This window comes from Solanum pennellii, chromosome 12, assembly GCF_001406875.1.
Source record: "Solanum pennellii chromosome 12, SPENNV200".
NCBI classification, from domain to species: domain Eukaryota; kingdom Viridiplantae; phylum Streptophyta; class Magnoliopsida; order Solanales; family Solanaceae; genus Solanum; species Solanum pennellii.
Genome location: NC_028648.1, coordinates 789,567 through 806,682, shown reverse-complemented (window position 1 = coordinate 806,682; position 17,116 = coordinate 789,567). Strand labels below are relative to the sequence as shown.

General features: G+C 31.4%; 3 protein-coding genes across 3 annotated transcripts; 2 read left to right on the top strand and 1 right to left on the bottom strand.

Annotated features, from left to right (window-relative positions):
• Positions 1–908: 908 nt before the first annotated feature.
• On the top strand, positions 909–2,483 carry LOC107007289 (chlorophyll a-b binding protein 5, chloroplastic). Its single transcript, XM_015205846.2, has 2 exons — positions 909–1,135; positions 1,724–2,483. Exons 1-2 carry the CDS (start codon positions 990–992, stop codon positions 2,373–2,375), a joined length of 798 nt encoding a protein of 265 aa, XP_015061332.1. The 5' UTR covers positions 909–989; the 3' UTR covers positions 2,376–2,483.
• A 1,742-nt stretch (positions 2,484–4,225) lies between these two features.
• Positions 4,226–5,260, bottom strand: LOC107006890 (F-box protein At3g07870-like). The gene has a single exon (XM_015205405.2). The coding sequence runs from the start codon at positions 5,258–5,260 to the stop codon at positions 4,226–4,228; it is 1,035 nt and encodes a 344-aa protein (XP_015060891.2).
• An 8,282-nt stretch (positions 5,261–13,542) lies between these two features.
• Positions 13,543–15,170, top strand: LOC107005242 (nuclear transcription factor Y subunit B-3-like). The gene has a single exon (XM_015203781.2). The coding sequence runs from the start codon at positions 13,854–13,856 to the stop codon at positions 14,460–14,462; it is 609 nt and encodes a 202-aa protein (XP_015059267.1). The 5' UTR covers positions 13,543–13,853; the 3' UTR covers positions 14,463–15,170.
• Positions 15,171–17,116: the final 1,946 nt, after the last annotated feature.

Sequence of the window (17,116 nt, the reverse complement as noted above, 5' to 3'; positions counted from 1 at the left end):
TATATATATATATAATAATATATAAAATACATCTTTTTATTGTGAAGAACCAATTTAATTTTTAAAAACTCACTAGAAGGGAAAAAAAAAAAAGAAGAGAGGTCTCTATTAGCCAGAAAATAAATTTTATTTTCTTGGTGGGAATGTATCTTCACATATTAACAAATCTTTTTTTATATTTGTGACTTTCATCTTAAAAAATATCTACACATTTGTTTGACTTCTTCCAAATGTGTGTAATTGTAACTATCTTAAACTTTAACTAGATTAGATCAAACTTGTTAGCAAAGAATATTAAAGAAATATAAATTAGCCATACATAAATTTTATAATTAAATAATAAAATTTATCATTATTTCTATTTAGTGACAAATTGACAACATATTATTAAAAAAAAATATTAGATACTAGTTATTTAGCGATGAAGTTTATAGTTAATTTTGTAAACTCTGTATTTATCAAACACGTAACATAGTCCTTAGTTTATGATCATTGTGTCCGAGCTAGATTTCGAGCACTTTAACTAATTTCGCATGATATTTATCAGGATGTCACCTCTCATTGTAACAGGTAATTTTGTCAACGTCAACATGGTCCTTTCATATTATTATTTTTACGATCGTAGAGTTTGAACCATATTTTGAACATCTCAATCAGCTCCCACCAACAATAAATATCACGTAATTCTATTCACCGGAACATGTAAAAATGGTTCATTCTAAAAGAAACAATCTCAGCCAAGAGATATATGACAGCCACATGGCAAAACAAAGGCCTCACTCTTTCACTACTAAAAAAATCACATAAAGGAAATCCAAATCCAAAATACATTAACCAATAAGCTTCTGCTTAGGTGTACATTTTTTTATCCTCAAAATCCATTTATTTTCATATAAAAACCTTCATTTCCAAGCCATTTAATATATAGTACATTTCTTCATATTGCAAAAAAAAAAAAAAAATAGCATCATCTCAAAGAAAATATAAAAATGGCTACTTCTGCAATTCAACATTCTGCATTTGCTGGCCAAACAGCACTTAAGTCACAAAATGAATTTATTAGGAAAATTGGTAGCTTTGAAGGTGGACGTATCACCATGAGACGTACTGTCAAAAGTGCACCACAAAGCATATGGTAATTTCTTAATTTATCATTTACTATATTTTTAATCATATTATTGTTAATTTTTAATGAATTATTCATTGTTCATTTAGTCATATTATTATTTCCATTTTTTGAAAAAAATGGAAAAACAATGCAAAACCTTGAAATAATCATGTCAAATACTATTTTGTGACATAGAAATATAATGTCTTTAGTGTTGATTATAGGCATAATAAATACGCGTACCCTTTAATTTGGTCTCATTTCACATTTATGTTCTTCAACTTTGGGTCTGCAACAATAGTAGACACTTAAACTTGTATAAACTTGAACAGGTGGATACATGAGTCCTACGTGGCACGATAGCGTAGGACAAAAAATGTCATGTTGGACATGTGTGTCTATTTGTTCAAGTTTATACAAGTTTAAGCGTCTACTATTGCTCACACAAAGTTGAACAACATAAATGTGATTGAAAGCCAAGTTAAATACAGTCTGGTGCACTAAATTGTCAGTACTATACTAATAAAGGGTTAGACGACCACATTAAGTCTATTAGTGTACAACTACTTTCATGACGTATATTCTTGACCTCCTGATCACATGACGATCAAATAGGTATGGAGAAGACAGGCCAAAGTACTTGGGACCATTTTCTGAGCAAACACCATCATACTTGACTGGTGAGTTTCCAGGTGACTATGGATGGGACACTGCTGGACTCTCAGCTGACCCTGAGACATTTGCAAGGAACCGTGAGCTTGAGGTGATACATTGTCGTTGGGCTATGCTTGGTGCTTTGGGATGTGTTTTCCCTGAAATATTGTCTAAGAATGGTGTTACATTTGGTGAAGCTGTTTGGTTCAAGGCTGGATCTCAAATTTTCTCCGAAGGCGGTCTTGACTACCTTGGTAACCCAAACCTTATCCATGCTCAGAGCATACTTGCCATTTGGGCATCACAAGTTGTGTTAATGGGCTTTGTTGAAGGATATAGAGTTGGTGGAGGTCCATTAGGTGAAGGCCTCGACAAGATCTACCCGGGGGGTGCTTTTGACCCTCTGGGCCTTGCTGATGATCCCGAGGCATTTGCTGAGTTGAAGGTCAAGGAAATCAAGAATGGACGATTAGCTATGTTCTCGATGTTTGGTTTCTTCGTTCAAGCTATTGTTACTGGAAAAGGTCCAATTGAGAACCTTTCCGACCACATTGCTGATCCAGTTGCCAACAATGCTTGGGCTTACGCCACAAACTTTGTACCCGGAAAATGAACTTAGTACTCTCTTTTATCTGTAAAAATTGTGGAGCTACTGCATGTCTTTCATGTAATATATATATATATGCAAAAGCCAAGATTTCATAATCTTCACATTTAATCATTCCGCTCTTTTCAATTTGTTTGTTTTACTTAACTTTTCTTTTTAGTTCGTTTCCAAAAGAATTTACATAATCGTGTCACTTATAAGGTAACTATATACGTAATAAGCATTGCTTAGGAACCTGGAAGAAATGGTAACGAACTTGCTATAACAGTTTAAACTACACTGATATGATCGTGTATAAAAAAGTATCGCGTGTGCGCTATAGATGGAGAGAAGTATCAATCTCAGAATTTTCATATTTACATTTAGCTGTCAACGCTCGCCACAAAGGTTGAGTCTTTCTGACTTGGTAGCTTCTGTGTTTGTTATTCAAACTGAGTTCAAGAAAGAACTTATCTTGATCAGAATCGATCATTTCTGATCGAAAATCAGTTCGTGTGTGAATTCTGGCTTGACAGATGCATGATTCTTGATTTGTGTCATCAGTTGAGGCTGTGAGAACAATTTACTTGTTCTGTTTTTTCTCTGCTCTTTTGCTTTTTCCAATTGTCTGAATCTTTGTTGCAGCAGTACAATTGAAGGACCTGAAATAGTAGGATCGTTGTTCGGCCTTCCCATGAAGGAGTAGGAGCTAGTTTTAGGGGCGGAATTGAACCAAGCAAATTAGTTCATGCCACGACGAAGAAAGGAGGACTTTTTTTCTCACTTGTTATGACTTATGAGGGGTTGAAATGTGTAGATATAGGAAGAAAATGGCTAGTATTTGGCATTTTGTTTATTAAATTTTCATACATGATGTAGAAAGGGAGCCGAACGGGCGACTAAGGAACAAAGTCCAAAGAAGAAAATGTTAGAATTTATATGGTGACTTTTTTTGCAGAGGAAAATGGTAAAGGGAAGTGTCCAAATGGTGGAGTGTAGCATTTGGAAGGTTTGTGTTTGTATGAATCAAGGGTTTGGTATGTTATGTCGGCCAATCATGTTCGTTGGTTTTTCTTATATTGACGATGTATATAATTCTATACTATCGATGCAATATTAGTGACCCGATGTTGCCCTTCCTTATTTGTTAATGAAGAACATGGAATTGACAAAAAATTTAAGGCCAAAATGAAGATTTTGAGATCTCAGAAGTACGCAGAAGTAAACACACTAAGAAGCCAAGGGGATTCGATCAACATATAGCACAGATATACATAATCAGTCTTTTGACAAAAGCAAAAACATGCTTCAGGTAACAACTCGAAAACTAGACATTGTCAAACAGATGGTGATACAGTTCACACTTTTGAGGACTTTATTTATGGCATCTCAATCATGACTTTTGAGGAACCAACTTCTACTGAAACCACTCCTTTTACAGGCTATGATTTTCCGATATGAGTACTCTAAATGTTCAACGTTGATATCAAACACGGGATGACATAATCAGAAGATCTTTAAACATATATAACTGAAATAAGCAACTTCTATTGTATATTACACACAGAACAATTTTCAGAAGACAAAGCAACAAAGTTGAAATGTCATTAAACATATATGACTAAGCTTTAATAAAGGTTTGTGATAAGTTTGATGATCTAGATACAGAGTCGCCTTTGTTAGGAATCATTTTACCCCACTATCCAACGCGAATCTAGTTTTAGTTGGACCCCAATGCGTGTACCATACACCAAGAGGGAACCCCAAAACAAGTTTGATGATCCAATTCTACACATATTCCAATGGATCTTTTAACAAATATACAGGATTTGAACCAAAGTTACTGAGTTCTGCCGAACCCCTACTTCCCATCCTAGCTAGCTCCGCCCCTGAGGTGGAATATCAATCCAATTAAGACAACCAACATGAACAAATGTTTGAAACAAATCAGGCATCCGTTGAAACCTTAAAGTCCTAAAGACACAAGTCTTAGGATCATATGCAACAAGATTTCCACCTTTGTACTCTAACAAGATCTCTCCATTCTTCAACAAACATAAAACTTTCACCAATGGTTGCACATGTTGTGTTACACAATTTGGATTTGGTGTATAAGCTCCAATTCTAAACTCTTTCATCCAAGATTCTTTCACATTATATTCTCTCATTACCCAAATTTCAAATCCTCCCCCTTTATAATGAGGCAAAGTTAGAGCAACAGCAAGACAATCTCCAAGTACTGCTAAATGATACTGAACAATTCTTGGCTTGACATCAAAATCAACTTTTGGTACTTCACCAAACACGTCGTTACCCAAATCAAACGAAACAATAAGCCTATCACGACGTCCATGATACTTACCAAATCGAGTCAACCAATGCATCTTCCCGTTCAACAGAATTCCTTGAGAACTCTGATCAAAACGATAAACAACTTCTCCAACGCTCCTCCATTTGTTGTTAGTACCAAGAATAAGTACTTGAACATCTGATTTACCAAAGAAAGGGACTCGAAACCTACGATGATAACGTCCTCCAGGTTCATTATAATACATGTTGGCATAGTTTATGATCTTGATCACTTTATACTCTTTAGTAACAGGATGAAATCCAAAACCAAAAACCAATTTTTGTACCTCGAATTCGATTGATCTAGGGAGTTGTTTGTAATCCCTTGTAAAAGGATTGTATACATATAGTGCATCACTAAACAAAGAATCACATATGCATAATAGTCCTTGACATGAACCAACCACTTTAAATTCAGGCACATAGTTAGCAAAAGGTGTCCTGATTTTCCTCACAACATCGCGATGATCAGAGAATTCAAGAAAATAGAGTTGATTCCTCAAAGGGTAATCCGCGTGTATAATGATGCAAGGACCGGTCTCTACTACGCGATTCTTGTGCATATTCACAAGGTTTATGTCATGTAACATGTTGTAAAATGATTTGCAAGATAATATGAATTGGACTAAAGATGTTATAGGAAGCCTTGAGGCTATGTCAAGGATAATTTCTTGAGGTAGGGAATTAAATCCATGTATAAGATGAGTTTGATCATATTGAAATTTGTGTTTCTTGATTTGTATATCCATAAAACAGAGAAAATGAAGGAATTTGGAAATGGAGAAAATTAAAATGTTTTTGACAAAAAAAAAAAAGACTATTGTAGGTGATGAATTTTATGGATTCTTCTTGTTTTAGAAACAAAGTTGTATAGCATATTCTTTTGGATAGCTAAAGCATATTCTTGCTCATGACACTGACTTTTTTTCTTAATAATCGGGTGCGGACCTTAACTCATTACACACTATATCTGACCTCACACTAACACGTAGCAAGTAACTTTATCCAACAAAGCTAGAACAAATCAAAAGAAATTATTATCTACTGTTTTCATCTCTACTGATACTTAAATTAGCCGAAGGAATATAATTCAGGAGGATTTTAATATATTTTCTTTTAAGATAGTCTTTAAAAAAAATAAGAATATTTTAAAGCAAACTTGGATATAATCAAGAATTTGGCATATAGCATGGAAATTGGAATCTTATACTTGTTCTAACATGACAGTCTTTGTTCACATACTTACTATGATAATCAATACAGAACATGTAAATAGTTACAAACAGTTCAAAACGTATCGAGTCTGTTATGAGAATCTTTAGAATTTGAGTCCGACAATACGATAGTATTTAAGAGTTTGTTGGATTTGAACTTATAAGATATTTGGATTAAAGAGCGAAAAAAAATTCAAATATGTCATCGAACTTGCAAGCCGTGACCAGAAGTACAGATTTGTGTCATAAGATGATGCACATCACTAATTCAAAGCATATCTATAACATAATTGTCAAAAGAGAAATTCAAGAGTCCTACTTTGTGCACAAATAACAAAGTAAACACTGAATACATTACAAGTTCCTAAAAGATGGCTCTTGAAACACTAAAAGACATAGTATTTAAGAGCATACTCATTTGTTACTGACTATAAATATGGATTTGCTTGCCTTCCTCAAGAAATTGTCATTGACATTGCATCCAGGCTTGCCATAACATCTTTACTTCAATTCACATTTGTTCGCAAATCATTTTACAACTTGTCTCATCATCCATAGCTATTGAATTTGCACATGTTGTAGAGAATAGCAGAAGAAAAGTACAATTGGTAAACCTTCTGCTAGCCCAAGATCGTTAACTAAGATCGTAAGATTCAACTAAGCAAGAGGAAGCTAGAAGGGAGAAAGTGTTTCATATGATCCTACAAATTGTGTCTTTAGGAGATGCCTAATACTTTTCGGGCAATCGTTCATGTTGGCTGCCTTAATTGGGCTGATATCCCTGACTCTGAAGATCTGTAGCAAAATCAGATCATACTTGGTGTCTTTTCATTTTGATTTTCATTCTAATTAGTACTATGTTTTCTAGATTATGTGATCTTCTTAATGTATGTTTGATATCTAACTCGAGCATTTTAGACGTGTTTACTTGAAAATTACAGCATTTTCATGTTCATTAGATACTTAATATGTAAAGTTTCAAAATCAATGATGGTGTGAATCTCTCTGTAGTTCATTGGAGATCACCTAAACTCGTAACTTCTTCAGGTACACAAGCAGTATGTCATCCCAACTTCTTTTGTGTATTAGTAATGGATACACAAATGAAGAATATGAATTGTCAATCTGAAGAAGTAGCTTCCTCTAAATATGGATTTGATTGTCTGCCTCAAGAAATTGTCATTGACATTGCATCCAGGCTTCCCGTAACATCTTATTTCGATTCACATTTGTTTGCAAATCATTTTACAACTTGTCTCATGATCCAGAGCTGTTGAATTTTACAACTTTACTTTCTTGAATTCTCTGATCATGGTGTTGAAGATGTTTTAAGGAAAATCAGCATCCCTTTTGCATACAGTATATCAAGATTCAAAGTGTTTGGTTCTTGTGAAAGACTATTGTGCATAAGTGATACTTTGTTTAGTAATGCACTTTATGTGTACAATCCTTTGACACTGGACTACATTAGGCTGCCTAAAAGTGAGGTGGATGAAATGATTTTTGGGTTCTTCATGTACACAAGCAGTATATCAAACTCAGTTTCCTACATCGCGATTCATAATATGGTACTGTATGTCTGAATAGATACATAGATAAAACATTAGCCTACAACTGTTAAAAACATGTTCAGAACCACTTCACTTAATGATTTTCTGAAACACTATTATTCGTAGAATAAACAGGCGTTTCAGAACATAATGTAACGCCACAACCATGACTTCCATATCAATTTTCCAGCACTCAAGACCAGTTGCTATATGGATAGGTAATAGTCACCGGGACCATCCTGTTTCTAACAGGACAGTCTTTTGTTCACATACTATGATAATTCTACAGAACATGAAAATAGTTACAGACAGTTCAAAACATGTCATGTCATGGATTATTGTGCTTGTGTGATATTTTTGGTGATGATTTTCTCTATGTGTTCAATCCTTCACAAGGGATTACATAAGGCCTATATCAGTAACAACTTACGTGCCACGAGAGGTTATTACGTGCCAAAGAGTACAAGTTGATCAAATGTTGAAGTATTTACTCTTGGTAGCAACAGATGGAGAAATTCCTTATGAGATTTTGTCGGAGTAATCAAGGAATTATGTTGAACGGGAAGATGCATTGGCTGATGAGGTATTTGGTAGAGTTGATTCTGGTTTTTCACTTAAGAACTATTCATATGCTGATCATATTTGGTGTTCATTTCATTTTAGTACTGTGTTTTCTACATTATGTGATCCATCTTAATGTATGTTTAATATCAAACTCGAGCATTTCAGACGCGTTTACTTGAAAATTACAGCATGTTCATGTGAACATATTGAACATGACAAGAATTACAAATGTGTCAAGTCTGTTCTGAGAAGCTGAAGAATTGGAGTTTGACCGAAAAAACTCAAATATGTTATCGAACTTATAGCCTTTTTAACTGTTCAAAGTTGGACACATTTGTGCCAACGGACTCTTTTGTTACTGACTATAAGTATAAGGGGAGTTCCTAAAATATCTCTATAGCATTATTTATCAATTGTTTCCGCGTAAATTAGTTGATATTTGATATTTAAAATTTAAATGAAAATTAAAATTATGTTTAACATAAAAAAAAAAATTATGTATACAAAGACCCCTAAATATACAAATAATTTATATATTCATGGATCCTTTTTTCCTGAATATATATGTATTTCTATGAGTTTTAGTGTAACTCGTTTGTCTAGAAGTATATGCATAATCATATTTTTTAACCATGATGTGTGATATGATTTATTTATTTATTTATCGGGAAAAAAAACTTGATATACTTTTTATTTTTGTGATTTAGAATAGATATTATTTTTAAGCAGACTAAAAAGAAAATATTGCAATATCTAGAAGGTCAATAAATTAGCTAATTTGCATTTGTTGCCCTTGGTGAGACACGTACATTTGCTATTAAATAGAAACAAAACATTGATATGGGGCTATGATGTGATCCTGTGCCATAAGGTCATGTCCCAAAACACTACAACAAAGTTATATAAAAATGGTTAAGATTTTTTCATTTTATATCAAGATGTTGAATTCGTGTTTTTAACAATAGAAAAAAAAATTGTTGGAAGCATCATTTTATAAATTTAGTCAAATTCTAATATGAAAATCGGAGAGAGAGCAAGTATATATATATATATATATATATATATATATATATATATATATGAATATTGACTACTATATGACAAGGTGGTAAATGGGGTCACTATAAAAACAAAAATGTTACTACTTCTTTGAAAAATAGGTTACATATTATATTCCACTAATCCAAATAATTATGGCCCTAATTTTGTATCTTTAATTAGGTAAAGCACTAAACCAAGATATAATTTTGCTTAGTGTCTTAGTATATGTTTGATCCTAACTCTTGCCTAATTTTCCCAAACTCCATGGTTCCTCTAATTAGAAGGTTTTATTAGTGAAGGAAATGGAAAAACAAACGTGTATAACTCTAAAATGGATTTAACAATTAATATACTCCTACATGTAGAAATGTATAGAAAGTATAAATGTGTTTATTTGGTACTAGTTGTTTTGATTTAGGTAACTACATTAAAATCTGACTTATTCAGATTTAGTTTATTTGTCTTTCTTTCCTTTTAAATCTATTTTTAAAAAATCGATAAACTCTTTCATTTTTTAAAAGACATTTTTACAAGAGTAATAGCGGAGAATTTTTTTTTCCTTTCATCTTTTCCTAAGACAAGTACTCAAAGTTAGACCATGTGTCTAGCGGGCCGGATCAGACCGATCCACAAGCCAGCCTAAATACCAGGCCGGGCTGAAATTCCAATGATATTCTAACCAAATAAACATCTATATATCCTGATTTTCCAGGCAAAATATTGAGTTCGGTCCACCCTACTTCCCACCCACAACTCAACCTTGCCCTACCTATTGCGCAGGGCAGGGCAGATCTTTGACCGGATTATAATGGATCAGTTTCGAATTGATCCACTCATTTGACACTCGTAATCTCAAGATGGTTATAGTGTTTTAATAAATTTTAGAGTTATAAATTAAAGTTGGAATATAGCCTTATGGGCCTACAATTTAGGTGGTTAAATTAATCCTTAGTAATGAAAATTCAGAAGGAATAATCATGATTCATGATTAACATTAATTAACATTTTTAATCATGGCAACTCAAATTACCAACCTTTGGTGCACTTTTTTCTATATCTAATATAAATAAATAATCAATATGCACATGCAAAGAACTATTTTATTAGTGAACATTTTAATAATTTGCGCAATATAAAAGCATATTTATACATATTAGTGGAAGAAGAAAAAGAAAAAATCATTTTGTCCATAAGCTAAGGTGGAGATATATGTAGTGTTGCAAAAGTAATTTTTGTAATCAATACATGGAAATTATTTTCTTTCTTTAATTTCCCATTTTTTATTTAGAGTCTATATTTGAGATTCGATTAAATTTAAATTACGTATTATTAGGTCCATTTGGAGTGACGACCTTCACAAGATTTTTTTCATATTTAAAATTTGAATCTAAAATTTATATAAATGATGAAGCAGTCGTTACTACACCGCAATTAATATTCATGTGGTATGGAAATTACTTTAATTAAGTATTTCTTTTTCTCTAGAAATTGTGGAGATTTTTTTTTAAAATAAAATAAAATCTATCTACCTTCACAAAGTAAAAATAAGATTTGTATATATTTTATTTTCTTCAAATTTATATGTGTATATTTTATTTTCTTCAAATTTGCATATGAAATTACCCTCACCAACTATGAGCGAGAAGAGAAAAAGAACAAGGAGAAACCTCTTGTGGAATTTGAATTGGACCGTTTTCAAGTTTAATTGAAAAAATAAAACAATCAAAACAGGATGTCAGCTTACGACAACTATAACAATTACGTCTTAATCTCAAATTAGTCAGAATCAGCAATGCGAAAATTTTATAATTCACGTCACTTTATTATTATCCAAATAAATAACTCGATTTATTTCAATTTATATTTTCATTAAATTTAAAAAAGAAAAAATCTTTTTTAGAGAATTAATGATAGTTATACTTTATATGGATATAGAAATATCTTATTAAAATTACTATATTTAAATTGAAGTATTTTTACATATAAAATATGCATTTGTGTTAGAAAAAAATTAATAAAATTAAATTCACATCAAAAATAATGACAAATGCTTAATTGGTTGAAGAAAAATCTTGAACATGGAGATATTTTTAGTGGTAGGGCATTGTAAAAAAAACTTTAGAGGAGACATATTGACTAGAAAATTAAAGTGAAAAGATTTGAAAGAGTCTTTATAAGTCTCTTCATATACACTTCTACATGAGAAAGAAATGATATTGACTTCCAAATATAATTATTTTAGGTCAAGGTGTCAAAAGTATTTTTCTTTTGTTACACTTTAGAGTTTCATCTTCTTTTCTTGTTATATATTTTTACATGAAATTTAGAGGAAAAAATAAACATCTTTGTTGAAAGATTCACAAGGGAAAATTAGGAAAGTTCCCAATTGAGATATTGGTGTCTTATCCATAGGAAATTTTATTTTGGTTGTCACCATATATATAATGCATTTTGGGGCAATACTTATTTTTAATTTATAAGTAGTGATCAATCAACTAATGGGTCACACCTCTCACAATCAATAACATCTGGCGGTTCATACATATTCGATGTTTGATATCTGTTTTGAGAATTGATTAGTTTGTATTTGTCATAAAAAGTTTCATTTTAAAGGTAAAGTGTTTATATCATAAGGGACTTTATATTTAAAATTTGAACCTAAAAATTACTAATTAAGAATACAGAAATATTAATTATTATGTCACTGATTATAATATACTAGTTTGATATTTACGTTAAATATCACTTTCCCATCCCCAAGGAATATAACCTAATAAATAAAATTTGTCATAAATAGAATTAGTATCGAATTTTGTTGGTTGACTACAAAAGTTATTCATAACTAATTTTTGTTTTAGTTTAATTAAGTTCGATGAATTTAGGTTAAGAGTACATCTTGTTCTTTAAGATGAATTAATATATATATATATATATATATATATATGAATTAAGGATATATTTTTTTTGTTTTATAAATTTAAAATATATATATGAAGGATATATCTACTTTTTTGTTTTTTAAAATTAAAAGTAAAAGAAAAAAAGGATCTTCTAATATTCGAATGAGACATTCGGATTCACAACCATGTACGATTCACCGAAAGGAAAATCATTTTCTATCAAATCATACTATATTAATCTTTAACCAAAAAAGTGTGTATTTGTATATCTTTTTGTTAAAACTATGTTATACTTGACTATTTATAAAATTTTAATTAATTATCATTGAGTTTGGAATAATTGTACAAGTAAAGAAATAAAAAATGCACAATTCAATTAATTAAGGTTTGATGTACTTTGATCAAAATTAGGGGCTAAATTTAAAGAATTAAATTACAAAGGGATCAAAATGTAATAAACTTTATCTTATAGATGAACTATTCTTTTAGAAAGTATGGTATCCTAAAATATAAGAATAATAGTACAATTTTAATATTACACATGAGTAGTAAAATAATGAAATAATTTAGCATTTCTCAAAATTTATGAGAATTCACAAGCTAATAGATCAAAAATATACCTTCCACATAATCAATAATTAAATATACTTAGTTAAATATTAACGATAACAACAATATATTTGATAAAATCTCATAAATTTCATTTTAAGGAGGGTAACATATTCAAACCTTAACAACACCTCGAAAAAACGAAGAGACTATTGACATTCGCCTCAAGTGCAACAAACTCAAGTATATAGAAAAAAGAAACACAATAACTAACAGAAGAAATAATATAAAACCTACAACACCATAGACAATAGACGATATTAGATATCGAAATCAAAAGGGAAAAATAAGTATCCCCTAACCTATGTCCGAAATTCCAGAGTTACATTTATATTATATTAAGGTCCTATTACTCCCCTAAACTTAATTTATAAATAATTTTTTAACCCTTTTCGGCCTACGTTACACTAGTTTGAAAAAAAATGTCAACACACATTGGGCCCACAAGATAGTGCCACATAGGTCGTAAAGGGGTAGAAAATTATTTATAAAATAAGTTTATAGGGTAATAGGACCTTAGTATGGCATATGTGTGTCTCTGATATTTCAGATACTTGTGCATTTTTCCAAATCAAAAACTACAATACTATATGACTGATAAAACGACATACATCAGCAAACCTACTAACCTTCTACCCTCATACGCACACATTCTCCACACTGTCTTATCTAAAGTTATATCCTCAATAACGTAAATTCTTATCTAATATCGATAATTAATCAACCAAAAAAAAATTTACTAATCTTAAATAAAAAAAAATGTTTTAGTCAAATAACATAACTTCCCCACATAATCTATAGAAATTCTTTTTTCACACCCACCACGTGACTACTTTTTTGAACCGTCAAGATCTATCTCCCCACCTTTAATTGCGGTCCAGATTCACCCACGTTATCTAACCCTTATCACCAAATGGACGGTTTTAAATCCGCCACGTGTCGTACCCGATTGAATATTATACCCCACGATCCAACGGACCCTGCATTTTCTCTTGCTCTTTTCTCTCTCATCTCTCTCTCTCTCCCCGGCCGGAAAATATTTCCCGGCGAACGTTTCTCCCGAATTTTTGTTTGTCTGTTTTTGCTCCATCTGTTTGTATACAATTTGGATTTTTCTCGCCGGAAAATCTACTTCCCCCTTTTAAATTCTCGCCGGAAAATCCATACCCAGTTAACATTTCCGGTACGGTGAGAAAGTTTTTTTTTTTCGTTTTTGTTGTTTTAGCAGTTTTTTGTGGAGTACCGTTTTTTTGAATTTGGAGAAATTGGGGATTGGCGATGGCTGATTCAGACAACGAATCAGGAGGTCACAATAACGCGAACAGTGAAGGATCAACAAGGGAACAAGACAGGTTCCTTCCGATAGCAAACGTGAGCAGAATTATGAAGAAAGCTTTACCGGCGAACGCGAAAATTTCGAAGGATGCTAAGGAAACAGTTCAAGAGTGTGTATCGGAATTTATCAGTTTCATTACCGGAGAAGCATCGGATAAGTGTCAGAGAGAGAAGAGGAAGACGATTAACGGTGATGATTTGCTTTGGGCTATGACAACTTTAGGATTCGAAGAGTATGTTGAGCCATTGAAGATTTACTTGGCCAAATACAGAGAAATGGAAGGGGAAAAAACTACTATGGGTCGTACAGGGGAGAAAGATGGGGGTGGTGGAGATACGGCGGGAGGTGGTGGTGGTGGTGGTGTTAGTTCTGGGGGTGGGTATAACGGTGGTGGTGGTGGTATGTATGGTGGTATGGGTGGTTCCATGATGTATCATCCTCAAGGTGGTCATCAAATGTATGGTAGTCATGGGTCATATAATCATATGGGTATGGGTGGCGGCGGCGGTGGAGGTTCCGGTGCCGGAGGTTCCGGTCAAGGGCGGAGATAGATTCTATAAACTTCAAATTTTGACTCGATAACGAGCCAAAGTAGGCGGCAGTGGAAGTTTCAGAATATAATAAATTTTAAATTCTGACTAGATAATGGGCCAAATATATGGTAATTGAGGAGGTGGAGGTTTCAGAATATTATAAACTTTAAATTCTGACTCAACAACAAGCCAAATAACGATGATTGTGATGGTGGAGTTATATTATGACCTTTAAATTCTGGCTCAAGTAACGATGATTGTAATGGTGAAACGATGATTATAATGGTGAAATTATATTATAAATTTTAAGTTCTGACTTTGCGATTCGATTACAAAGCCAAGGCAAGGTGTTAGAAGAAGGTGGTGATAAAAATTAATCATATGATGTATCATTGTGTTGATAGCTAGTTCTATTTCTTTACTTAGGTCCTTTCTTTTTTTAAAAAAAAATATGTATAATTTATATTTTTGAAGCACATTGACATGTGAGTTTTTAGATAATGCTTTAGCTTTTTGTCTTTTTTTCTTTTGAAGTTGGGAGTATTGGTAGTAGTGGGTTACATGTGTAGTACTTTTGTGGAGAAAAGGATATTGTTGATGATTTTTAATGGAGAAAAAAGAAGTAATAGTACTATATACATCATGATATATTATAACCTTCAATGGAAGGCACTTGAAATATGTGTATTTTAATGGAACAATGAATGAGATGCCATTTTATGTGTTTTTTTTTCCTTATTTTAACTAGTATACTAGACTACTATATGCTTTTGAAAATTGCCACCACAACACCTCAAATCTCACCTCTAAGTTAGTGGCAAATTTAAATGGCATAAAATATGTGTTTTAATTTGACTTTCATTAATATTTGTGGTAGGATGTTACGTAGAATGTGCATATTACATGTAAATTGACATTAGAGGTTAAGTGTACACATATTTATTTGTTCAACTTTATATAAGTTTAATTATTTATCTGTGTATATTCAAAATTGAATGACATAGTTATTATATGAAATCAAATAAAAAAGCACGTTGTAGATCTCTATCTTTCCAAATCTCACTTTCAGGATTTACTGAATATATTGTTTATTATGCTCGTGAGTTCGATAGAAGGTAGTATTTGGTTGAATTTTGCGTGTAAAAAAAATACACTGGTATAACTAGAGTTTATCCACATCACTCTGTTTATATCTTATTTTATGAAAACTTATAACAAATTTGAAATTTTGAATTCATCGCTATTCATTTTACTATTGGATTTCATCGAAGGGAAAATCAACCGTTATTGTAACACCTTAAAATCTACCAATACTATTGAATTTGTCGTCTCAATTCAAGATTTACCCTTTTTTCGTCTCAAAATATTTATTTTCTTTTATTTTTGATGTGTACTTCTTTACCATAGTAATATAAGAAGTTTTTAACTTATATTATTTTTCATATTGCTTCCTATTATCGTAATATCAATATTTTATAATTTTCAAATATCTTAAAATCATAAAATGTACGTATATATTAAAATATTAAATTAATTTCCAACTTCAAACTTTTTGCAGCAGTTAGTTTTTTCAGTTAAAAGTGTGCAGAAATATATATATTATAATATAATATGAAATTGACTGCTCCTAGATATTTGCGGCAAATGTTGAAAATAGGACATTTTCTGTCTAAATCAACAAAGATAAAAAGGGTAAAAAATTTATAACGTGCTAAATTCATACTATAATTTTTTAATATTTTTTATATTTTTATTCGATGTTCGATATCTGATTTAGATATTATATTAAATAGATTTTCTGTTTTCTTTATACTAAAAATAGATTATTAATATTTTTTACTTGTTTGTCTTAGAATATCAAATGAGGCTAATCATTTTCATCCAATATTTAATGTTATCATTAAATAACTACATAAAATACAAGTAATCAACAAGTACTTAAATTTATAATGCATAATTAATAAGATTAATTTAGTAAATTAATACTTTCTTAATTATTTTGAACTTCAAGCTCTTGCTAAATTGGATTGGGCTTTACTAAGATAAGGCCCACACTTTTTTGGGACAAATATATATATATACTCTAGGGGTGGGCATTCTGTATTTCGGTTCGGTTCGATTTTTTTTTGGTATTTTTGGTTTTCGGTTTTTCTAAATTGCGTACCGAATACCGAATCAAAATATTTCGGTTCGATTCGGTTTTTGTTAATTCGGTTCGGTTTTTATTAATTCGGTTCGATTTTTTATTTCGGTTTTTAATGGGCCTGTTTAGTGGGCTTTTTAAAATTTTAAACTTTACAATTTTTTCAATTTTTTGTTTGATTTTTCAACTTAATGGTCTAAAAAGTAAAAATAGACAATAAATCAAAGAAGTGCATTACTAATTTACTACCAAATTTCAATATATCAATGATTCAAATCTTCAATATGTCATTAGGCATTAACACCGCAAATTTTAAATTCACAATATCACTAAAACACACAATTTGAAATTCACAATGACACTAAAACAAAAGTTGCATTGTAGATTTGTAGTTAATGTCTTCACAAATACAACATAATAACAATCTAACAAGTAACAATAAAGTCTTTCATGAGCTCATAATAAACAATAATAAGCAACAAACAATGTATTTTAAACTTCTTGTCTTCTTCCATGAGATTACTTTCAA

Coding starts and splice junctions, on each gene's coding strand:
- LOC107007289 (XM_015205846.2), top strand. CDS start 990: ATGGCTACTTCTGCAATTCAACATTCTGCATTTGCTGGCCAAACAGCA. Junction 1,136..1,723: donor AGTGCACCACAAAGCATATG/GTAATTTCTTAA, acceptor ACGATCAAATAG/GTATGGAGAAGACAGGCCAA.
- LOC107006890 (XM_015205405.2), bottom strand. CDS start 5,260: ATGCACAAGAATCGCGTAGTAGAGACCGGTCCTTGCATCATTATACAC.
- LOC107005242 (XM_015203781.2), top strand. CDS start 13,854: ATGGCTGATTCAGACAACGAATCAGGAGGTCACAATAACGCGAACAGT.